The following is a 24,071-nucleotide window of genomic DNA, read 5'->3' as shown; positions in this document are numbered from 1 at the left end:
GGTTGGCTTGGTGCATTTTCTTGAGTTTGATACAGGGGGCAGCAAACTTTCAGCAGGGGACCTGTCCACTGTCCCTCAGATCTTGTGGGGGGCCGGACTATATTTTGAAAAAAAAATATGAATGAATTCCTATGCCCCACAAATAACCCAGAGATGCATTTTAAATAAAAGGACGCATTCTACTCATGTAAAAACATGCTGATTCCCAGACCGTCCGCAGGCTGGATTTAGAAGGCGATTGGGCCAGATCCGGCCCCCTGGCTTTAGTTTGCCTACCCATAGGGTAGGGACTAAACCTGCTATTTGTCCTCCTAGTGATTGCTTCTTGAAGTGAAAGCTTAGAACCTATACATCTTCCTACTATAAATTCTAATTAATGGTTTTTCATATGCATTCCTTGCATGCATTGCTGTGTTAGCTACTATCCATGACACAGTAAATAAGATAGCTAGTTAGGAAACACAATGGCTTTAACTTGCTTTCTCATCAGTAACTCCCATTGTTTTGACAGCTGGCAATCTATTTAAAGAGACAGGATAATGATCATTTGATGGTCAATTAGACCTAATAAAATCCTTTAGTTATCATAGGATGGTTTGTCCTTTCTCCCCTCTCGCTTCCTCTGCTTAATTATTTTGTTGTTGCTGTTTATTATTTTCAACTCTAGGCTTCTGTCACTTGTACCTGCCAGAGGAGGAATTTCCAGACACCTATCCATTTGACACTGACTCCATGAACTTCCCCACTTCCAATCTTTGCTTTGTGGGGCTCTTGTCAATGATTGACCCCCCTCGATCCACTGTGCCAGACGCTGTCATCAAATGTCGGAGTGCAGGGATCAAGGTAGGCTTTGCAAAAACCAGCACCGTTGGAAATGCTGGATTGCCAAAATGTCTGTGGCACTTCCCCCCCAATGCAGTGCTATTTTTCTAGAAATAGACTCAGGTGCTGGAACTTGCCATGAACGCCTCCCTTGTTCTCTTATAATGGTAATGGCACCCACCTGAGAGGTGCCAGAACTGAGTTCTGGTGAGTTTGTGCTAAAAAAGGCCCCACCCAAATGTATAGTAAGTTAAAAAGAAATTAAGGGTGTATGCAATGTCAATGCACATTAGCAGATATATGCATACATTTCTGAAAGAGAATATCCATGCAAAATCTTTATGTACAAGCAGTGGGTATATTTCATTCAGATGTTTCTATCTCTTCATTGCTGGTCATAGAATTGCATGTTGGAAGGGACTCTTAGGGCCATCTAGTCCAACCCTCTGCAATGCACACAGTTTTTTGGAGTGGTTAAAGAACCATGGCAGATGCTACAAGCCGTATCTTTAATTCGGCTCCTTCTGACAATGAATCCTGCTTATTTGTCCTTTCCCCCCCCCCCCCCAGGTGATCATGGTCACTGGTGATCATCCAATCACAGCCAAAGCCATTGCCAAAAGCGTAGGCATCATTTCAGCCACCAGCGAGACGGTGGAAGACATTGCCCAGCGCCTCAAAATTCCCGTGGAGCAGGTGAACAGAAGGTAAGGATGGCATAGACCCTCTCTGTCTTCTTAATACGTCACACTATGTTCCTATGGCTGTGGTGGTTGCCATCTTGAATGGCTTTAAAAGAGAATTGGAAAGGCTATTGATGGCTGCTAGTCACAATGGCCATGCCCTGCCTCCACAGCTGGAGGCAATAATGCTTCTGAATAGCAGTTGCTGGAAACCACAGAAGGGGAGAGGTGCTCTTGTGCTCATGTCCTGCTTGAGAGTTTCCCACAGGCATCTGGTTCACCACTGTGAGAAAAGGATGCTGGACTGGATAGGTCACATTCTTGATCCAGCAGGCTATTCCCATGTTCTCATGCTACTCTGTTTTTAATGCACAGTCGATGGTATAACTCAGAACAGGGGTGGGGAGCCTCAGACCTAAGGGTCAAACACAGCCATTCAAGCCTCTCTATGTGGTCCTTAGGACCAGACCCACACACCACACCCTTCATAGCCACACACACCCTCTCCCTGGACCATCTCATCTGCCCCACTTTGCACCTCCATTGAGTGTCTTTGCCTGTCTGGGATGTGTTTGGTAATGCCTCATGCTTGGATGGAGGGCAGAGAAGGGTGTGTGAATATGTAGAAGTTAGCCTACCATACAAATGTAAACTTGACATTTGCTGCTCCACTCACTTTTGTCTCTGGCCCCACCCACCACTAGCAAGTGGCCCCTGAGATGTTGCCTAGAAGGGAAAGTGGCCCTCAGGCTGAAAAAGGTTCCCCATCCCAGACTTTGAACAATCTATCCACTTGTCCCATTTGAATACTCCCAGACCAGTCAGTGGCCACCTACTGTACCTCATTTTTCAGGAGTGAGGTTTCCTTCCTATGCTGTGTTCTAATTTGAATAAATGAGCTTTTCGCTGTTCCCTAACACACCAGTTTAGATTTAGTAAGATATGTACGCATGCCATTTTTCAACTCGGGGCTGCAGCAACTTTAATTGAAATTGCCTCTGGTTTTTGCAGCGATGCCAGAGCTGCTGTAGTTAATGGCATGGAGCTGAAAGACATGACTTCAGAACAGCTGGACGACATCCTGCGCAACCACTCAGAGATAGTCTTTGCCCGAACTTCACCCCAGCAGAAACTAATCATCGTGGAGGGCTGCCAAAGGCAGGTGAGTGACTCTGGCGAGAACAGAAGATGTACTTTTGGTACCAAAAGGTTGCATCCGCATGATCTTCCCCTGGAACACTTCTCAGTGGAAAACATATATAACAACAAAAAATTAGAAAATACAGCTCCCTAGTTTCAATCCTGCATGGAAACAAACAAAGTCCTATATTTAAAAGGCACAAATATTTTTTCTCTATTTTGCCGTTCATTAACACCCACATCCAAAGTAATATTTAGCTTTCTAAAGGATGAACAGTAGAAAAAAAGGAAGTGTGCTGTATGCATGCTCTATATTTAGTTACCAGAGCCTATAAGCTCTTAGGCACAGTATTATTTATAACGAGTCTCAATGCACTAAGTCCCCCGAGAACAAGATCCCCAGCATTTGCCTTAATCAGGTTTTCCGGGTTTTCTCTCTGCTTAATTCAGCTCACGATACTCTAAATTCCCTTACACTTAGACGCTCTGACCTTTCCTAATAAGGACGCTTGGTTGCATAAATCTCACCGAGCAGATATGGATTTGGCCAATCAGCATATTTAGCTTTCTGCATAAATCCAATCTATGCTAGCAAGAAGCAAAATGCCACAGTAACAGATTGGCATTAAAAGAGCTGAAGGGAAGGGGATCCCTTGATACTGCAAATTTTGTAGTATCTGAATTCTTGGTTATCTGAAATTCCCAATGCTGCAAATCATGTCTTGACTGCATAATGTAAGCAAGCAAATAAGCCTTGATTATCTGAATATATTGGTTGTGCTCTGGATGTCTGGGCAGTTGAAATTTTGCCCTATACAAATACCCACAACCAAATTGCAACAAGAAATGGCACAATTTCTCACAAAAGACAGAATAGGAATTGACGTCTGGCTTCATTCCTGGAAGCAACACAGGCAGGAATAAGAGAACTTTACAAGGCAAGGTCAGAGGGACGCTTGTGCAACTAGTATTTATATTTTTGCTCAGTCGCTGGAATGGCTGTGCCTTCTGAGCTGCCCACCCAGATCCTTCCATCAAGTTGTTTTTGAAAGAGCAACATTATTGTTCAGAGTAACTGTACACAGACCTCGACACTGTATTTAGGAAGTTCAACATAGCAGAAGTCAAGCAAGGGCAGGGCTGTGGGCACAGTTTCTATAACCTCCTGTGGTTCCTATGTTCTCAAGGACGCAGTGGTTGCCGTGACTGGAGATGGTGTCAACGATTCCCCAGCTCTGAAGAAAGCTGACATAGGAATTGCTATGGGCATTGCTGGCTCTGATGCAGCGAAGAATGCAGCTGACATGGTTTTGCTGGATGACAATTTTGCTTCTATCGTTACTGGAGTGGAGGAAGGTAAGATGAGGCCTGTGGCTCTGACAAACAGCCTTAAAAGTCAAGCAGCATATGTTCGGGGAGAGGTGAATCACATGAATGCACAGGTGATTGGCAGAATTTGGATGCTCTTGGGGACAGTTTTTGCAAATCTGGAGAGGATTATGTATACAAACATAAACAGAGACAGCCTCACACCAGTCTTTACACAACACATGAGACTTGTTCTCCATTCCCCTCTGGTTCCCATACCCTCTCAGCCTATCCCAGCTCATACTGCAATGTTCAATCCCAGAAATGTTCAGATTGTTGGAAAGCTGTTGCAAGATTGGACCACTTTTCATAGCATTCCCGTAGTCCTGTCAGCTCTTCACCACTATCAATATGTGGAACTGGTGTCTCAAGGTGTCCACAGTTGAAGTCCACCTAATCTTCACTATTGTTGTGGCTCCTTTCAAATGGAAATCCTATTTTACCAATGCCAATGATTTAAGTGTTTAGTTTAATCTTAAAGCCTGCTCATTTGCTGTAACTGATGCCAGGGAAAAGGAAATGGCAGCCCAACGAAAGGCTTTTGCAGCAGAGCACTCCAGCACTATGTTCTTGATAATCCATATTTTATGGTAGGAGCAGATAAATTAAGAAGCTCTGCATACCTCCTTTCCCTTAGTATATTTTGCAGCACTGCATGCCACATTTACCAAAACATGACAGACTTATTCCCCTTTCTCTCCTACAGGTCGCTTGATCTTTGACAATCTGAAGAAAACCATTGCCTACACCTTGACCAAGAACATTGCAGAGCTCTGTCCTTTCCTGATTTACATCATGGCCAGCATCCCACTGCCCATTGGCACCATCACCATCCTTTTTATTGACCTTGGCACAGACATTGTGAGTCCTTAACATCTGGAGAACAAACATTTACAGGGTTCAGTTTGTACTGCAGCTTCATTTGCATTTTGCAAAACGAGAGTTGCCTTTCCTGCTCTCTTTGCTTTGGGGAAGGAAACTGAAGGCTTATCAGAAGCGTTCCTTAATCCTAACCAAAGTGTTCCTTATTTGATTGTTAGATTCTCCTGGCAGCATGAATTGCTTTTTTGTGCAATATTCAGTAATAAAAAAACATGAATTCTAGAATCTTACAGGATACTGATTGGGACTTTCCCCTCTCTCTCCTACAGATCCCATCTGTCTCACTGGCATATGAAAAAGCAGAAAGTGATATCATGAAAAGGAAGCCACGACACAAGAAAAGGGATAGGCTGGTCAACCAGGAGCTTGTCACATACTCCTACTTGCAGATTGGTACGATGGGCATATTTGCAAAAGTGGTAAACGGGGAGTGGTTTTGAATCGGTTTATGGCTGATCTCTGATATGATCTCAGAGCAAATCCATAATTTTGTTAACTGAGAGGCAAAAGTCTCCAGGAGAGCTATTGTGATATGCATTCAGCCATTAGTATTTGTCAACTATTTTATCTCCTACAAACTCCACTCCCCACCTCAAAACATTGTCTTTTCTTCTAGGATTGCTGCAGACCATTGGGGCCTTTCTGACCTACTTCACAGTTTATGCTCAGCAGGGCTGGCTACCTCACACACTGCTCCACATCCGAACCAGCTGGGAAGATCCATTTATAAATGATTTGGAAGACAGCTATGGACAGGAATGGGTAAGGCAACTTCACTGAAGACACCAGTTAGAACTTAGCAGGACTGACACCAAGGGACACCATAGTTGGGCATGTACCAAGAACTCACACTACCCAACAGGGAGTCCCCTGACAAGAACCCCCTGGTCGTCTTGCTCCAATGATGAGATAGATTCACTAAGGGAATGAGGCCATGGGGGTTGTTTTGTGCAAGAGCCCTCCAGAACATGGAGCTGGCACCAAATACTCTTTATCTAATTTAATTTAAACCATTTATATACCACATAACTACAAAAATCTCTAAGTGGTGCAGAAAAACCACAATGCAAAGTGGTAAAAGTTAGTTAAAATTCCAAAACCAGGTTTCAGTTAAAATGTCTGCTGGAATAACAAAATGTATTCAGTAGGCACCGGAAGTTCAGCAGAGCTGTTTGACTTCAACTGGAAGGGAGTTCTGTAAAATCAGGCCCACAGTTCTGAACACATGACTTTGTTGTAATAGGGCAAATGGAGCCACCTCCTAATTTATATACATAAATAGCCTTAGTGTTGCATGCTATTTTCTTTGTTTCATTTTAAATGAAACACCTTTATAATGTTTTGTTAAAACTGCTTTAAAGCAGATTTAGCAGACCTGCAGAATTTTTGACTCTCATCCTGGTTTTGCTGTCTGCCTGAACTGCAAAGAAAAAAAAGGGAAGGCTGTCAAGCCTTTTTCTATCAAGCATGGCTTGAGGGATGTGTTCAGCTTGCTGGCTTACAGATTATCTATCACTTACTTAACACAGATATCTCTCCCCACCCACCCACCCCAAATTTATTGTTCTTCTGCAGACATTCGACCAACGGCAAATTTTGGAGTACCATGGCTACACGGCCTTCTTTGTCAGTATCACTATTGAGCAAGTGGCAGATCTGATCATCAGGAAGACGCGAAGGAACTCCATTTTCCAGCAAGGGCTTTTCAGGTATAACTGGAGTCTCAGATGATAGGATGACTTTGGAACAAATCTCCACCTCTTTCCTTCACTATTGACCACTGTACTCTTCCTGGGGTAGCCATTCTGTAGAGCTACGGATAAAAAGAATCAGTGGTCAGTTTATCCTTTTGGCAATCAGGAAGCTGGAATTTAGGATAGATAAGTAAATGAGAGAATAAGATGCATCTATATACGTCCCCTTCTGTTTTTTGTGACCAACAACCTCTAATGGTTTCACTACATCAATTTTTTAAAAGTCTTAATTGATTTATTTGACACACATGCTCTCATTTTGGCTCATTTTGTCTGACACTGAGAAAAGGTAACAACAGAATTAGGGTCAGGGGGAAGCTTTTATTTTTCTTCTTCCAAGAACATGTTCGCTACACAAATTGTTACAAAACCAATAAGAACCGAAGGCAACTCATGATGAAACCCATTATGGGTACACAATACCTGTTCAGTGACCTCACAGTGATAAAGTCAGAAGAGACAAATGTTTGAGCTGAACCTAATAAGGGGAACAATTTGGCTTCCTAAACTGTAGAAGTTGGAGAGAAAATGATTTTGGTCGTTGCTAAAGTGTAAATATCACAATGGAAAAATAGATCCAGTAGCAAGGTTGTAAACCTGGGTGATCAGAGAAGATAAACCAGGCAACTCAATTTCACACATCAAAGGCCTGGGTTAGTCCTTTGTACACCCATTTGTAGGACACACACTCCACATCTGACATGGCAGTTATGCATTAAGATAGTCTGTACTATTATAGACATAGGTGAGGACAAAAAGTTAAAATCTATTGTCATGAATAATGACAGTTCATGTTCATAGCATCTAAAACATTTAATCACTGAATGTATTTTTTCCCTTCATAGGAACAAAGTAATCTGGGTTGGCATATTCTCCCAAATAGGAATCGCTGCAATTCTCTGCTACGGTCTTGGAAGTGTTTATGCCTTAAACTTTGCACCCCTCCGGTGAGTTCATTTTCTATCCAGCAAGGGGTGTGTGTGTGTGTATGAGAGAGAGGGGGGAGAGGGAGAGGGAGAGGGAGAGGGGGGAGAGAGAGAGAGAGAGAGAGAGAGAGAGAGAGAGAGAGAGAGATCTTGGGGCTGTATTATTAGGACAAGAACACCAACCTTACTGTGTTCTTGTTCTAATAATATATTTGCTCTGTCCACTGCCCAGCTAGGCTCTCACTGGCAGGGTGGCAGTGAGAGCAGAGGAACACTGTTGCACTCCTCTTCTGCAAGCCCCTAAAAACACACCCCTATTTGGGGAAGGAAATAAATGGGTACCAGCTCCTGAAGTGGATTAACTGCTCCTTGGACTTGAGGCAAATTAAGGAGCCTGGAAGGCTTAACTGCCCCAGCATGCCCTGGTTTGGCCCTAGTCATGAGTTCTGACATCATCAATAGGTGTGAGGGTTATGGAAGTTGATATGGTGGTGGGAACGAAGGACCCAACCCTGGATGTCTCCCTCTGAGGCCAGAGCTCTCACTCTAAACTCAGAAAGAGATCTGTGATAGCCCTTGTGAACTGATGTCTCCTATAGCCCCTGTTATGCCCTTCCAGAGACCATGTGATGGAAGCCTAAGTCAGCTGAATAAAGTCCTAAATAAGTGTTGAGTCACTCCCTAGTCCTGGGCTCCTTGAAAGACCTATGCATGGTTTTTGGTCATGGTGAGAGTTTTAATCCTATGACCATGGTGCCATAAGCACTGACCACAATGCCAGGGACATCATGACCGCAAAAAGGGTCCAAAATTCTAGAGCAACGCCACGTCAATTGCTGTGGCAGAGATGTTTCAATAAACAATCTGACTGTATTTTAAAAGCAATATCTGATGCCTAATACTTTGCTTTCTAGGTTTCAGTATTGGTTTGTTGCTGTTCCTTTTGCCATCTTGATCTGGGTCTACGACGAATTCCGCAAGCTGTTCATCAGACGGTATCCGGGAAGTAAGTAACGTAGCGCTTTAGAATTTCTACGGGTAGCATTGCATTTGTCAAAATAAAAATATAAATTAAAAAAAATCTATGAATGGCACCGGAGGTCCCCTCTGGTCAGGAATTCCACTTTGCGGTACATGAATCACAAGTTAGATTCATGAATGACTGCAGGACCTCCTTTTACATTTTAACCAGCAATGTACAGATTTGGAAAGAATTCATAGAATAGCAAGAAAGAGGACATTCGTTGGTGGACTGATGGAAATCTAGGAAACCGTACCATTTTCAAGGACATTCAAACCATACTTTTCTAGTTGTCCTCAATACATTTGGGAGACTGGGCCAGGCAAGACACTGCATGCTCTGGATGCCTTCATTCTGTGCCCCCCATAGGAGGAGGAGTGGGAGAAAGGGGGAAAGCTCACATGCATGTGCCTTATGGAAGCCTTGGATTCCCCATGATCTTTCTCTTCCAGCATTGGTACCAGGGGTGGAGAACCCCAGGTCGGCATGGGGAGGCAAATGTGGCCCTCTGAACCTCTCTGTCTGGCCCTTGGTGTGCTCCACACACACCCTTCCCAGAACATACTACTTTCCTTGAGCGTCTGTATTTGTCTGGAATGTGTCAGATTTTGCTTGTTTGGATGAAGAACAGAGAGGCATGAGAATTGTGTGTGTACAGAAAGCTAAAGGGAAAATTCACACGTGTTTTTTTTCTGTCCTTGCGTTACAGGCTGGTGGGACAAAAACATGTATTATTGAAAGTGTCTCTGTCACTCGTTTTTCTACCCTGGAGATGGCAACTTGGTTATCTCTTCTGGAAGCGGCTGCTTGAAGGTGCTTGCCTGTGCAATATCAACCAATTGCGAAGGAATCTCATCAGAATTGAGAGAGAGAAGTAGGAGATCCGAAGCAGATCTGAACTGTACTGTAAAAGCTTACCCTTGGGTTGCCAACTTGAATGCTATCTATTTTTATAACACCTAACCCCTTCTTGTTCAAAGTGTGCAACTGTCTGAAGGAAAGGAAACCCCCTTGTATATAGAATGAAAGAAACCGCCCATTTGTCGCAGCAATAATATAAAGGCGCTGTCTTGCACTAGGTTTCTTAAAAGTTGCATTTTTGTTCATACGATGTCGCCTACAGCAATCCAACTGTGAGCCTGCTGGTGCAGACCAGAGGTGGGGTTGCTGAGGTTTATGCTGTACAATCATAATTTGATAATAAAAATAACTTTTTACAAAAAAAGCTCCTGCTTGTCCTGTCTGGCTCTTGATTTATTTATTATTACATTTATACCCCACCTTTCTCGCCTCCCCGTTCTTCATGGAAAAGGCTACAAATGGCTACTCACCAGGCTGGTGCTTCACAGAATCGCATAATTTGTAGAGTTGGAAGGGACCACAAGTGTCATCCAGCAATGCAGGAAATTTTTGCCCAATGTGGGACTTGAACCCACAACCCTAAGACTGAGAGTCTCGCACTCTACCAACTGAGCTATCTCAGCTGTCTAACCCCCCCCCCCCCCAGTGATCAGTGCAACTGCATCATGTGCCGGAACACAGCTTGCCCTTTTCTATGCAAAGAGCTTATTCCCTATTAGGTGGTGAAGAGGATATATTCAAGACCTTTCAAGTTCTGCTTTTATTGCTGTCTGTAATGAAGGCAGTATTCCAATCTGAGACTTGGCACTGCAGCAAGTCTGAAGCAAAAGCAGGAGCCATGACGAACAGTGTCTGTAAGGCTACCAGGAGTTACATTTTTGGAACTCCTAAGTCAAATGCCTTTAATGCCATTCCGTACTAAGTTGTTATGGAAATGGCCCAACCAGTCCATCCTGCTTTCCTTTTTCAATTGCTCACATTTGAAATCCTTGGCTTTCCATCCTGTCCCGCCCCTCCTGTGCTTTTATACAGTGTGTAGGAGTTGTTGGTGTGGTGTGTTTTTTTAAAAATAGAAAGTGCAAGTTTCAACTGGCACATCCCAAGCTCCTCTCTTCCCCTTCTTCCAAATGTTATGGGAATTCATCTCTAAACTCTGATTTGCAAATGAAGGGAAAGTTTGCAACTAAGAATCTGGCTTCAAGTAATGCATTCTCCTGTAACAATAGGTTCTTATAGATGTGCCTTAATGGGCATCTGTTTGTCACTTGTAAATGTCACTGTTTTTATGTGACATGGGAAGGCTTCATGGTACTGAAATAAAGTACCAAAAACGCACCCATTATATTAATGAGAGCCAAATGACATGCGTCGCTGATGCAGTCAGACTGGGGAACACATCTTTTCAGGATTCTTCTCTACCTTGGTAACAAGACCATGGCTGAATCTACACATAAATAAAAAATTTATTTAGCCTTGAAAATGCTTTTTAAATTTCTTAAAAATATATATATGGAATTTGCCATGAGCTTACCAGTGCCATCTAGTGTCACATATGTAAAGGTAAAGGGACCCCTGACCATTAGGTCCAGTCGTGACCGACTCTGGGCTTGCGGCGCTCATCTCGGTTTATTGGCTGAGGAAGCCGGCATACAGCTTCCGGGTCATGTGGCCAGCATGACTAAGCCACTTCTGGTGAACCAGAGCAGCGCACGGAAACCCCGTTTACCTTCCCGTCGGAGCAGTACCTATTTATCTACTTGCACTTTGACATGCTTTCTTTCTTTTTCTTTTTTCTTCTTTTTAAAAGTTTTTTATTGATACAACAAGAAAGAAAAACACAAATACCAAATTACACACAAGAATAGTGTGTGTAACAGGAGCTCACCCCATCATGGGGATTTGAACCACTGACCTTCTGATCAGCAAGTCCTAGGCTCTGTGGTTTAACCCACAGCGCCTCCTGCATCCCAGTCACATATGTACAATGCACTTAAAGCACTGCTAAAATGTTATATTTGCAGCTGTATAGCTGAGTCCCAACATGGCAAAAGTTGCTTTGGTGCTGGGGTTCCCAGTGTGGCACACTTAGATTTTGGTGCATTCCAATCCTCTCAGCATCTCCCAATATTTTATTTTTAAACATTTATGGTTGGGGGCTTGTTTTCAGTGGGTGGATGGTTTGTGCCTTTTTCGGTGTGTGTTTTGTTTTGGGGTGTGTGCAGGTATTTTTCCTGCTGTATGCGTGCAAAATCAGCAGATTTCCTTCTATTTGTGGGACCACACAACATTTCTTTTTTAGATTTCCAGATGTGACCCCAGGCTCGGAAAGGTTAGGGAGCCTTGCTCCAATGGACAATCTTTGTGAATATGATGAAAATGATTTAGACGGACATCGTTTTACACCTAGGAACCACACAGACACATTTGGATGAATAATTCCTATTCACAGCAGTGAGCAAAAGTTCAAACAAGGTGATGGTCACCTGGCTTCAAAGTTGGCAAAGAAGTGGCTTTGTTTTGCTATTTGTCATCTGGCTCCTTTGCTGGATAATATCCTAACCTGCTCTGTGCTGTTGCCCACTATGGGCCCCTTTGAAATTAAATGGTCTGGTACGTTCCCAGGAAACGCTTATAAACAGAAACACCACATTCTTGTGAAGGAACAAAGGGAGAGCACAGTTCACTACTTTACCTGAGGATACTAGACCTTTCACATGGAAAAAATGCCTTATCTTCATCAAGTCTGCATGTGCCTGCTCCATCTGCTCAGATCAGAACAAGATACAGACTTGTTTCCACCGAAGCTAAATCAAAGCAGTATTGAAAACCGCAATGCACATTTACAGAGTTTAAATCACCCCAACTGAACTTCCTAGCAGCCTAATTGCAATACAATTTGTGTGTGAAGATGTCGAGGTGGCAAGTGGCATTTATTTTTGAGGGTGCAGGTGAACAAAATGCTCCAAGGAAGTCAGACAGTATTGTTTCGTGTAACCCCAGTCTAAGCAACACATCCATTGTTCCTTTCTGACTGACAGTGACTATATATTTCATCAGCATAGCCCCTTAAGGCCCATGTCAACCAGAAATAACTTCCATGACCATTCCTGGCTCATTTATGTTCTGTAATGGTATTGTGAGCCACTTGGAGTGAGCTATGGCCCCAAAAGGCGGCTTATACATTTATTTAAAAATAAATAATAATCAACTTACATGCCTCTCCTTTCTCTGCTGTCATACGAAATGGGGAAAGTTAGGCTACTATGATGAATTTATTTATAACATTAAGAGAGAGGGATCTGCAGCTTCTCTTATTAATGCAACTCCATTCCATATTCACCTACTCTTAAAACATTGGCAAAAAAAACAAAGAGTTTTCTCTGGCAGGTCTTGATAGACCAGAGGATTCGTTGGCTGTGATTCCTGCATTGCAGGAGTTTGGACCAGATGATCTTGGGGTCCCTTCCAACTTTACAATTCTGATTCAGTGATATTTTTCTAGAAAAAGAGGTGCGGGAACTCACCATGAATTGCCTCCCTGGTTCTCTTAGAATGGCAACACAGCTCACCTGAGGGGTGCCAGAACTGAGTTCCGGCGAATTCCAACTGAAAAAAGCTGGACTGGGATTCTATGATTTATTGTAAACTTTCTCTTCTATTTCAACAAGCACACCACTTGATTACAGCAGCCGAGGAATGTCCTGATCTGAAGCCTATCTTGATAACAAAAAGGCAGAGAATGATTGACACCTGTTTTTCCACTCCATTTACTTAGAAATTACCCAAACAGCATTTGTTCGATCACTCCCAACTCCAAAGAGAAACAGATCTCTTGGAAATTAACCTTGTAAACCTTCAACTTTGAGAAAATCCACTGGAGTTTTCTAGTTTCCTCTTAAAAGAGGGCCTCTTTCTCTCTCAACTTTGATCTTCAACATAGCCCCGAACTCTTTCAATGCAGCATGCTATACAAATATAAACCTACGATCTGATGCTCAATGTCTCCTAGGATTAGTCAGGTGGAGAATTTCAGCTAAGTACAGCATGGCAGAAAGAAAAGCTTGTGTGTGCTTCCCTCCAAAACTGGGTATTCTAAGTGGATGAAGGATATTAATGCAATTGCAGAATGTCACATCCCATAGACTTTCACTTTCACTAAAAAGAGAGAGAGAAAAACAAACCTTCCAGTTCTGATGATTGCAAACAAAAGCATTGCACACGCAATGTTGCCAGTGCTGAATCAAGCTCTGAAACCCAGATGGAGTTGGGCAGAACTTCATATAATTATGGAGATGTGGTTTCAATGAACAACCCTTTATAATCTACTAGTTATCTAACCTCCATTCTCCAGTCATGCTGTTTGCAAGAGGAAGCTGCTATGCACCAAGTCAGATTGCTGGCCCATTTAGCTCATGATTGCCTACACTGACTGGCAGCTGCTCTCCAGGGTTTTAGAAAGGGGTTTCGTCCAGTCCTACCATGAGATGCCAGGAATTGAATCCGGGACCTTCTGCATGCAGTGCATGTGCTTACCACATTCAGCCAGTCCAATATTATTTGCAGCCAATGTTGGTGTCATCCATCTTCAGAGACAATAGAATGTGCCGCCAGGGGTGAAATCAAACTGCTGTGTTAGCATCACTGAAGTGACCTCCCTGGGGTACAAGCCTGGACAATGTGTATGGAGGTCCTGGATTGCCCAGACGACAAGACACACCCTCTCAGCCTCACTGATGTGGTCCAAGGGAAAGGATAGCAATACATTTGGCAGCAGCTTGGCTGCAGGAGTTACTGGAAGGAGGCGTACAAAGTACCATCCAACCATCTTAGGAACTCCACTCTGGACTTGTGTATGATTTACTTCTTAGCCTTTTCTTCTCCCGAAGATATCCCACAAGGCAGCAGACTGGACACACACACACACACACACACACACACACAGTGGCACCTCTGGATATGCACACCTCTGGTTGCATATCCTTCAGGTTACACACACGGCAAAACTGGAAGTATTTTTCTGGGTTTTGCCACACACGTATGTGCAGAAGTGCTCTACGTGGCGCGCACATGCGCAGAAGCGATCTACGATGCCACGCGCATGCACAGTACAGGCACCTTTGGTTGAAAATTCCTCGGGATCTGGCTGGAGCTCCAGGATGGATCCCATGTGCAACCGGAGGTACCACTGTATCACTACACACCCACACACCCAAAAAACCTGCACTAAGGTATTCCAAGAGTGAGATGAAGCACATTGATTTTCAGAACTGCAAATTATCAAAACTTAAAATTCAAAAGTTCCTCCAATCACTTAGATTTTTAATAATCCCTTGACAGTCAACACTGCTTTGGGTCATAAAGTAGCCTGCAACTCCCATGCTGCTAGCATATATATAGCCAAAGTGGGATAGCAGTTAAGACCTGGAAGACCAGGGTTCGAATCCCTACTCAGCCATGAAATTCACTGGGGCCACCTCGGGCCAGTCATTGCTTCTCAACCTAACCAACCTCATGGGTTGTCTGGGGAACTAAATGAGAAGGGGAGAACCATGTACCAGCTTGGTGGGAAAGAAATGCAATGTAATAAACTAAATTTTTAAAAATGTCGACATTAGCCAATAACTATTTACAGTGGTATCTCAGGTTACATACGCTTCAGGTTACATACGCTTCAGGTTACATAATCCGCTAACCCAGAAATAGTGCTTCAGGTTAAGAACTTTGCTTCAGGTTGAGAACAGAAATCGTGCCCCGGCGGCGCGGCAGCGGCAGGAGGCCCCATTAGGTAAAGTGGTGTTTCAGGTTAAGAACAGTTTCAGATTAAATACGGACCTCCGGAACAAATTAAGTACTTCCCCCGAGGTACCACTGTAGTTTCAAAGTCATCTGACTGACCTAAAAAAAGTCTGGAGGGAACAGAGGAATTTATTCCTTTGTGAACTGTGTTTTGGATTTTGTTGTATTATTTCTAAAAATATTATTTATTAATCTGTTCTTTGGAGAAGGTCATGACCTGGTTTCTCACATCTCCATACATCATTTCTTAACAGTCTTGCACCATCCTTAGTATAGCAGCTTCCCTTGCACTGCGAAATATCACCAGTGTGCTCAAAAGCACCATCTCTTTTTATTACTATTTCTAGCACTGATGAGTAAGATTGGAAAAAACTCTCAGAAACAAGCCTTGGGGAATTCTGGTGCAGAATGGCTGTAGCATTGGCTGACTCACAAAATGGTTCCTACAACGGTTGAGGCAAAGAGAGAGAAACATAGTGGAGAATGCCTTTTGTTGAATTAACCTTAGTCAAACTTGTACATATTGAGACAAAAAGAAACATCTGGAGGATCACAGGTTCCCCAACACTATCCAATCCAGCACATCTTCAGTACGATGTTATATCCCTCAGAAGTAAGTCCTACAGCATTCAAGGCACCTTATTATCAGGTAAGGTGCCTAAAAATTCACATTTGCACAAAGAAACAGAAAAAGGTATATGTGGGGACTCAGCTAGATTGGAAAAGAAAAAATGATTTTTATGTGTTGTATATGCAATATAACACTGTGCCACCAGATGGTGCTGTGGAGTCCCATTTTTACCTACCGGATTTCCCTGTTTAAATGTACGTGTTTAACTGAAACGCTTCTTTGATGTGTCTAGATCCAGCCTTGGTTCAAGCGAGAGGCAGTGATTCAGCTTAAAGGCTTTAGTGAGACATCAGGAACAGATTGAGGGAAACAGGGAATAGGATCTGATTTATATATACTTCAGCCAGCCCCTGGCGACACCCACCTCACACCTGATTGGCTGTTTTGTGCCTAGGCAGCGAATCACAATGCAGGCTTCAGAATCCTGGCCTGCCTTGTTATGCGGACTCAAGCTCAGAGCAGGGGACATGCAGGAACATACATAAACAGGTGCATTTCCACAAACTGGAAGAAATTCCGATTTCAGATCCAACAAGAGATCATAATTTTCTGCTTTGTTTCGGAGAAGCAACAGGCGTCCTTGTTCTGTTGCTGTGAGGCGAATGATTCCTTAAGCCTACAGTGGAAAGAGACAATAATCATGTACGCACTAATACATCTGTGAACAAGATGGTAAAAGCAAGATGGTGGACTTGCCCAAAGATTAAAACCTTTTGGGACATGATCCATGATGAAATAAAAAAATTGATAAGGACATCACACACAAAAAAAGGCAGAGGCATATCTATTAGGAATTCTAGATAAAGATATCCCAAAAGATAAAACTAACTTATTTCTATACGCGACAACAGCGGCAAGAATTTTGATTGCTAGCTATTGGAAAGAAGACAGCATCCCAACAAAAAGAGAATGGTTGGGGAAACTTTGTGAGTACTTGGAATTAGCAAAACTGATGGATATAATAAGGAGAAAATCCAAAACTATGGTTATGACGCAATGGGAGTTCTTAAATGATTATTTACAAAACCAGGGCTCAACTACAAAAATCTGGTTGTGTTTAGAATAATCTTGTGCGTAATATAAAAAATACAAGGTGAGGAAATCCAAAGGGAAAATATGAAGAACAGAGGTTCTGGCGAACGGATTATTAAAAACACGTGAGGTAAACGGTGGAAGTCTTTTTTAAAAAACAAACAAACAATTTATTTAAGGTAGATAAGGACAAGATGAAATTATACAATTGAATATAAATATAGATGGGAAACGGCTATGTATTGTACTTATCTACTTTTAAAAAATTTTTCACTTATGATCTTTTTCTTTTACTTCTTTATTCTTTCTTTGTTCTTTTTTTCTTTTTTCTGATATCTTATCTTTCATTTCACTGCTTTATTGTGAATAGCATTTTATAGAGGTATAAATAACTGTAAATATGAAAAGAGACAAAATATTCTCTAATTTTTTTTCCTTGGTTAGATGTATTTTCTTTTTCTTTTGTATTTTCTTTTGTTGTGAATATGTATGTTTTCTAATTTGTACTTAATAAAAATATTAATAAAATTAAAAATAAATAAATAAAGCAAATACTTTATGCAAATATGGACAATAATGTGAGATTTTGGTTAAGTTTGGTCTCTGTATGTAAAACAAACTGTACATTCAGAGAATGGTCATTAAATATTTATTTATTTATTTATTTAATTCATAAAATTTATACACCGCTTGATGGTAAACAACAACAACCTTCAATCTTCAACTAGCATTAAATGATGACATTGAGGTGATATGTACATATAACCCTTTTAAATCTGGTTGTGACCATATTAGGGGGAAAGCAACCCATTATTCACTGAATATGTTTTAAGCTTATATCTCAACCCGGCAGTTCACCTGAGGCAACTTGCAGCTGTTGCCTGACTGCCCTTGGACAATGAAAAGACAATGACTGCCCTTTTCAATGACTGCCCTTTTCAATGACAATGAAAAGTGTGTATCTGAAGAAGTGTGCATGCACACGAAAGCTCATACCAAGAACTAACTTAGTTGGTCTTTAAGGTGCTACTGGAAGGAAAAAAAATTTTTTTGTAATGAAAAGACTGGCAGTCCTCAGGGAAGGAGCTGCTAGTTTTGAAATTCATATGCTATAGCTGGGTTCCAATAAGTAAACCAAGTTGATTATGGATTTTGAAGGTGCTTGTTAATCTCACTTGGCTAAAAATGTAATTCCACTTCTCCATATCTAACACATGCCATCTTTCCTGAATTGCTCCTCTGAATCTCTTCCAACTCTACAATTTTATGATTCTATATTAGCCATCAAGACTCACAAAAGGTCATAAACTGGAGGTTCTCTTTAATAATTATGAGCTCACCTTCAGCAGCTGGGATATCCAAGGTTGCTTTTTTGTGGGTCTTTCTGGATTTTACTCTCGGAGAGGGGACTTTGCGCTCTTGCCAGCTCTCTAGCTTAGCTTCAGGTAGGAGAAATATATAATTCACCAAAACAATTCAACGGTGCAATGAAAAAGCGAGATAGAGGACCAGCAATTATTTAACTAAGGGAGCAGTCTTGTGCCCTCTGGTACAGTGGCTGAAGGTCCTCATGATGCTACAGACCACCCTCTGTGATGCCAGCAGAAGTTTCCACACAGCAGTGATGGAAAGCTCCCAAACCACTGCTATTCCGACAGCGGTATAAAATGTATACATAAAAGTTACACTCACATATTTTCCACTGAAATCAAAGGGGCATAAAACTTTTTACCTTTACCCCTTCTTGGTTGCATCTGAAGGTGGAAGATCTAAAAAGGGACATGTGCATGCAGAGTGTACAGCTGGACCTTTTACAAACCTAGTTCCCAGTTCCAAAGAGGCAAGCCACATTTCTGAATAGTTATTGCCCTACATTGAAAATGGGCATGTCTCTTTGGCATGGGAGGTGTATTTTTGTCTAGAGGCACCGATCCATCTTTGACTGGGCCAACTAGGCTCAGGGACAGACAAAGCTTAGCTTCTTTCACTGGCAAGTGCACACAGTTGTCAGTCCCTGGGCCCTGATGGCAATTCTGGCTGACTACTGACATTTGCATGAGAAGAGAGGACTCCCTAGAAAAGACCCTGGGCACAAGGAGAAGGGGACGACAGAGGACGAGATGGTTGGACAGTGTTCTCGAAGCTACCAGCATGAGCTTGACCAAACTGCGGGAGGCAGTGGAAGACAGGAGTGCCTGGCGTGCTCTGGTCCATGGGGTCACAAAGAGTCAGACAAGACTAAACGACTAAACAACAACAAACTGACATTTGAAGATGCTTTTCAAATTGCATAGATAAATGGAGGCAAGTTCACCCACCTACCTAGGAACTTAGCATTAATGACGGACTCATCTTTCAACAGAGGTGTAAATACTCTCTTGGAAGGCCTTTCACCTCCTGGAAAGGGCAAAGGTAAAGAACAATTATAGTGTGTGGTTAGGGGTAGGGATGGAATGTCCTGTTTAGCAGTCATAATAAAGAGCAAGAGTTGAGCTAGCTGGCAAAGACACGGCAGAACAGCTGCCAATCACAGCTGTGGCTAGCATCATAGTTCTAACTAAGCACATTCTATTAGAAGCAAAACTCATTTTCAGTGGGTTCTCACTCGCAAGTAGGGCTGGCTGAAAAAACTGATTTCCAGAAATTCCGACATGAACGGATTTGATTTTCTTGGACTAAAGAGTAGATCAGAACACCAGATTTTTCCAAATTTTGCAATACTGTTCTTGGTTATATATTTTTTTTAACCAAAAGGAGTTTTAAAATGTATATAAAATCGGTTTAGAAACACGGGCATTGGGATCCCATACATGCTGAAATACATGTTTTCTAATACAGTGGTACCTCGCAAGACGAAATTAATTCGTTCCGCGAGTCTTTTCGTCTTGCGAGGTTTTTCGTCTTGCGAAGCACGGTCAGTCGCAACTGCACCTCTTCAAGCGGTTTTAAGAAAAAGGAAACAAACTCGCAAGACGTTTTCATCTTGCGAAGCAAGCCCATAGGGAAATTCGTCTTGCAAAGCAGCTCAAAAAACGAAAAACTCTTTCGTCTTGCGAGTTTTTTGTCTTCTGAGGCATTCGTCTTGTGAGGTACCACTGTAAAATACTGTACATTGTTAAATATGGTTTTAAATTTGTTTTTTCAGGCAGATTTTTCTTTATCAAATCACAGATACATAGGAAAATGGGGTGGAGTGGAATGAAAGCATGCAAAATTGACACAGAGGTGAAATAGACAGCTCCACCTATCCTTGCCTCTGAGTGACAGGCATAGGATTGGCTGCCAAGAAAACTAGAAGTAGTTACACTGCTATCTGTGGACCCAAATGCAGAATTGTAAGCAATAAGACTATCAAGGAACTGCTCACCTTCTTGCAAAGTGTTTCAGGGCCCACAGCAGCAGACCTTACAGGCAAAACTGTGCATTTGTGCACATATCCGTACATGCACAGGTAAAGGTCTAAACCTGCGGTCTAAACCACTGAGCCTCTTGGGCTTGGGAAGGTTGGCCATTCAAATTCCTGCGACGGGGTGAGCTCCTGTTGCTCTCTCCCAGCTCCTGCCAACCTAGCAGTTTGAAAGCACAGCAGTGCGAGTAGATAAATAGGTACCGCTGTGGCGGGAAGGTAAACGGCGTTTCCATGCGCTCTGGTTTCTGTCATGGTGTTCCATTGTGCCAGAAGTGGTTTAGTCATGCTGGCCACATGACCCAGAAAGCTGTCTGTGGACAAACGCCAGCTCCCTTGGCCTGAGAGCAAGATGAGCGCCATAATCCTATAGTTGCCTTTGACTGGACTTAACCGTCCAGGGGTCCTTTACCTTTTACCTTTACATGCACAGATAGTACCGATTCCAGTGTGCATAAATTATCAGGAGAACTGGATTCAGACTTTCTTGGTTTTAGGTGCACATTGTGCAGTTGTACTGCCATACCTGTCCACATGGGAGTCTAGAGATTTGGTGCAAGGGACCTACTTGTAACACCTAGGAGCACATAGGCCTCACGTTCCCCCAGAAGCTCAGTTGCGGAGTGCTGCTTGTTCTGGAGTAAATTCTTCACCTGGCCACTCTCATCTGCTAACTCTATATCATCTGAAACACATGATTCAAGAGCTGGCAAGTGTTATTCATTCACACGCTATCCCTGGCTTTTTCAAACGTAAATTTTGAGCTTTCTGCATGTGTTCAATTTGTGTCAGGCCTTCTCTGAGGAATGTGCTTCTACATACCTTGGAGTCTTTAACAAAAAGGCAAACATGTTCACAAGGAGGCTGGATGTCTGTGTCAGAGCACTGAGTGCTGTCTCAATTAGCCTCCACACTCCAGGATTTGACAAAGTCTCTGCTGGATCAAGGTGCTTACTATCAGTGAGTGTAACCCACTGAAACATCTAAATGCATGGATACACACTCCCCCCCCCCAAAAAAAAAACATACAAAGTGCACAAAGATTTTTAGCTACTGTACCTTCGTCCTCACAGCCACAGCGGCGTTTGATGCCGTCTAGGAGACGCTGGACTTCACAGTGAATGTTAAAAATGTCTGCCCTGTTTTCTACCATGTAAAAACAAAATGCAAAAATTAATTTCATTTTTTGAAAAAAAATAATTTTAACCATTTATATGCCACCTTTCAGTAAAACATCTCCCAAAGTACCTAACGATAATGAATTTAAAACATATGCAAGGATAAAGCCAAGGGAAACAGCTGTCATTCACATGCTTGTAACCTCCAGGTTAGACTAATATAATGTGCCCTTGAAGATTGCAAGGAAACTGTAGTTTAGCTGAAAATACAGCCTGTGGGGTTGCTAACTGGATCCAGGTGCTGGAAATGTGTTTCCCTCTGTGTTTAGACAATTGCACTGATTCCCAGTCTATTTCAAGATGCTGTCTCCCACCATCCCTGGCCATTGGCTGTGCTTGCTGGGGTTGGTGGGATGTGTAGTTCTGCAAACCCTGGAGGGCAAAGGTTCCCCACACCTGTTACAAGACAACAAAGGCTCAAGGCCGGAAGGTCACTTACCACCATGAAGCACAGTTACAAACATTTCTGCTGAAAACCTGATGGGGAAAAGAAGAACTGAGATTGCAGAGCTTTGAGAAATTAAAAGGGAAGGTGAGAGATTGGTTGCACTATCATCAAATAAATGAAGCGTTTAAACTGGACAGTAAAATTGGCTTCCAGGTGGAAAAATCAAAATTGGAGACAGAACTGTTAGAACCCAGTACTAAGAACTTGTCAAAAATGTACAATTTGCTGCTGAAATGGAATACACAAGATGAAATGGTTAAATCAGCCATGATTAAATGGGCTCAGGACATTGGTCATAATATTTTGTTTGCTGATTGGGAAAAGTTGTGGACCACCGGGATAAAATTTACGGCATGTAATGCCTTAAGAGAAAATATTATGAAAATGATATACAGGTGGTACATAACCCCAGTCAAGCTTGCAAAGATTTACCATTTGCCTGACAATAAATGTTGGAAATGTAAAGAAACTGAAGGTACATTTTTTCATCTTTGGTGGACTTGCCCGAAGATTAAGGCATTCTGGGAAATGATCTATAATGAACTTAAAAAGGTATTTAAATATACTTTCTCCAAGAAACCAGAGGCCTTTCTCTTGGGTATTGTCGGCCAAGGGGTGTTAAAGACGGATATAACTTTCTTTATGTATGCTACAACAGCAGCTAGAATACTCATTGCGAAGTACTGGAAGACGCAAGAGTTACCCACACTGGAAGAATGGCAGATGAAGGTGATAGACTACATGGGCTTGGCAGAAATGACGAGCAGAATCCGAAACCAGGGAAGAGAAGCAGCGCAAGAAGAATGGAAAAAATTCAAGGACTATTTAAAGAAATATTACAAAGTTAATGAAAGTTAGAATGATGTTGGACTGGAAAGTAAATGGTTACTATTAGCAATGGTTAAGACAAGGAGAATAAGGAAGATTAGTTTAAATCTAAATTAAAATAAGGGAAGATTTGCTGAGTAATCGATAAGAATTTGGAATACAGAAAAGGGAGGCATGAGGAAGTCGGGGAAGAAAGGTACAAGAAATTAGGATATGAAATGGTACATGTTTTTTGTTTTGTTTTTGTCTTTGTATGTTTATGTATGTTATGTTTATATGGAAAAAATTCTCGAATAAAAATATTTTAAAAAAAAAAATGAAGGGGAAAAGAAGGGAAAGGATGAAATGTGCCATGAGGTCAGTATATAAAAGACTGAGCTTGTTTATGCTGTTGAAGTATCTGACTCCTCAGCAAATGCCCAGGAATTGAGAGCACGGAGGGGGGGGGGAAACATGCTGCTCTTCACATTGAATCCCCTAGAATTCTCCCTTCCTCCCTCTACCTTTTTCATTCCAAGGGCCACATTCCCTCTTAGAGAACCTTCTGGGGGCCGCATACCAGCAACAGAAATGGCTAACCTACATGCATTCATGCTCAGCACACATCCCTTAGCAAGTAGGCTTGAAAAAACATTCTACGTGGTTATTTTTATCTTTGAAAAAATATATATCCTAGTTTTCTTTTGACACAAGAACTCGGAACTGGTTGCAACCATTTTAAATTTCAATGAAAAACTATGCAGCATTAGAATGTAGCAGGACAACCCACAAATGCCTACTGACCCAAGCAATCACTGACCTTTCCGGATGATGTGGCAATGGCAGGCTGCTATCAGTAGCCCTAATCCAAAACTGGGATGGACTGACGTAGCTCAGGGAGCCAGGAAAACGTTGGGTGGTCAGGTACAAATTGCCACCTTTGTTCCTAAATTCCGCACCAGCCTTGCAAATGAAAGTGATATTGTAGCTATTTTCCAAGCAGCCTGATACAGCACGCATGTGTCTTTATTGCTGAGTGCTGCTTGGGTTTGTTTCCGTCTCCATGGGTGACATGTTGCCCTAACAATGGGCCTTGTAAACAGCAGCAGAGCCAATGAAACCTTCTCTCTTTTCTACCAGTCATGCAAATATTACCTCATCCTCCACGAGCAAAGAACCTGCCTTAATGTACTTCTATGTGGATAAGGATCTCAGGAAATCTAGGATAAATGAAGTCCTTGGTTATCTGAATAGATCAGAAATGAACAACATTAGCATACTCTCCAACATTTATCCAATGAAAATTGGGGTGTCCT

At 42.2% G+C, this 24,071-nt stretch overlaps 3 protein-coding genes across 10 annotated transcripts in view; 1 reads left to right on the top strand and 2 right to left on the bottom strand.

Moving 5' to 3' along the window:
• ATP12A (ATPase H+/K+ transporting non-gastric alpha2 subunit) overlaps nucleotides 1–9,821 on the top strand; it is a 25,073-nt gene extending 15,252 nt beyond the window's left edge. The window contains exons 13-23 of the mRNA XM_083588404.1: nucleotides 668–843; nucleotides 1,393–1,529; nucleotides 2,517–2,667; nucleotides 3,833–4,001; nucleotides 4,720–4,874; nucleotides 5,165–5,288; nucleotides 5,512–5,657; nucleotides 6,471–6,604; nucleotides 7,495–7,596; nucleotides 8,490–8,581; nucleotides 9,306–9,821. Of these exons, the coding sequence (XP_083444530.1) occupies nucleotides 668–843; nucleotides 1,393–1,529; nucleotides 2,517–2,667; nucleotides 3,833–4,001; nucleotides 4,720–4,874; nucleotides 5,165–5,288; nucleotides 5,512–5,657; nucleotides 6,471–6,604; nucleotides 7,495–7,596; nucleotides 8,490–8,581; nucleotides 9,306–9,334 (1,415 nt within the window). The 3' untranslated portion in view covers nucleotides 9,335–9,821. The remainder of the gene's footprint in view (nucleotides 1–667; nucleotides 844–1,392; nucleotides 1,530–2,516; nucleotides 2,668–3,832; nucleotides 4,002–4,719; nucleotides 4,875–5,164; nucleotides 5,289–5,511; nucleotides 5,658–6,470; nucleotides 6,605–7,494; nucleotides 7,597–8,489; nucleotides 8,582–9,305) is intronic.
• On the bottom strand, nucleotides 6,516–24,071 carry LOC310750645 (uncharacterized protein CXorf65 homolog). Of its 8 annotated transcripts, none has more exons than XR_014542136.1 (8): nucleotides 23,576–24,071; nucleotides 21,940–21,977; nucleotides 21,382–21,468; nucleotides 20,891–21,007; nucleotides 19,239–19,313; nucleotides 18,257–18,355; nucleotides 16,249–16,500; nucleotides 6,516–6,708 (listed from the first exon to the last, which is right to left on the bottom strand). XR_014542136.1 is itself a non-coding variant. In XM_083589114.1 (7 exons), the coding sequence occupies exons 1-7, from the start codon at nucleotides 23,773–23,775 to the stop codon at nucleotides 16,424–16,426; spliced, it is 693 nt and encodes a 230-aa protein (XP_083445240.1). In that variant the 5' UTR covers nucleotides 23,776–24,071; the 3' UTR covers nucleotides 15,047–16,423. The 8 variants fall into 8 exon arrangements, 5 of the variants coding, with proteins under 5 accessions (XP_083445240.1, XP_083445241.1, XP_083445244.1 ...); XR_014542137.1 differs by lacking the exon at nucleotides 6,516–6,708 and adding an exon at nucleotides 13,083–13,170; XR_014542138.1 differs by lacking the exon at nucleotides 6,516–6,708 and adding an exon at nucleotides 13,209–15,079 and having other exon boundaries at nucleotides 15,324–16,500.
• The window catches only part of LOC310750345 (uncharacterized protein), a 140,163-nt gene continuing 139,975 nt past the window's right edge, over nucleotides 23,884–24,071 (bottom strand). Inside the window, exon 89 of the mRNA XM_083588240.1 lies at nucleotides 23,884–23,975. Coding sequence (XP_083444366.1) covers nucleotides 23,950–23,975 — 26 coding nt within the window. The 3' untranslated portion in view covers nucleotides 23,884–23,949. The remainder of the gene's footprint in view (nucleotides 23,976–24,071) is intronic.

Source organism: Podarcis filfolensis, assembly GCF_964270895.1.
Source record: "Podarcis filfolensis genome assembly, chromosome: 15".
In the NCBI taxonomy this organism is placed as follows: domain Eukaryota; kingdom Metazoa; phylum Chordata; class Lepidosauria; order Squamata; family Lacertidae; genus Podarcis; species Podarcis filfolensis.
The sequence above is the reverse complement of the archived record's forward strand: the minus strand, read 5'-3'. Positions and strand labels throughout refer to the sequence as shown.

Coding starts and splice junctions, on each gene's coding strand:
- LOC310750645 (XM_083589114.1), bottom strand. CDS start 23,775: ATGCGTGCTGTATCAGGCTGCTTGGAAAATAGCTACAATATCACTTTC. Junction 19,314..20,890: donor TGTGCTCCTAGGTGTTACAA/GTAGGTCCCTTG, acceptor TGCCCTTTCCAG/GAGGTGAAAGGCCTTCCAAG. Junction 16,501..18,256: donor GGATATCCCAGCTGCTGAAG/GTGAGCTCATAA, acceptor TTTCCACTGTAG/GCTTAAGGAATCATTCGCCT.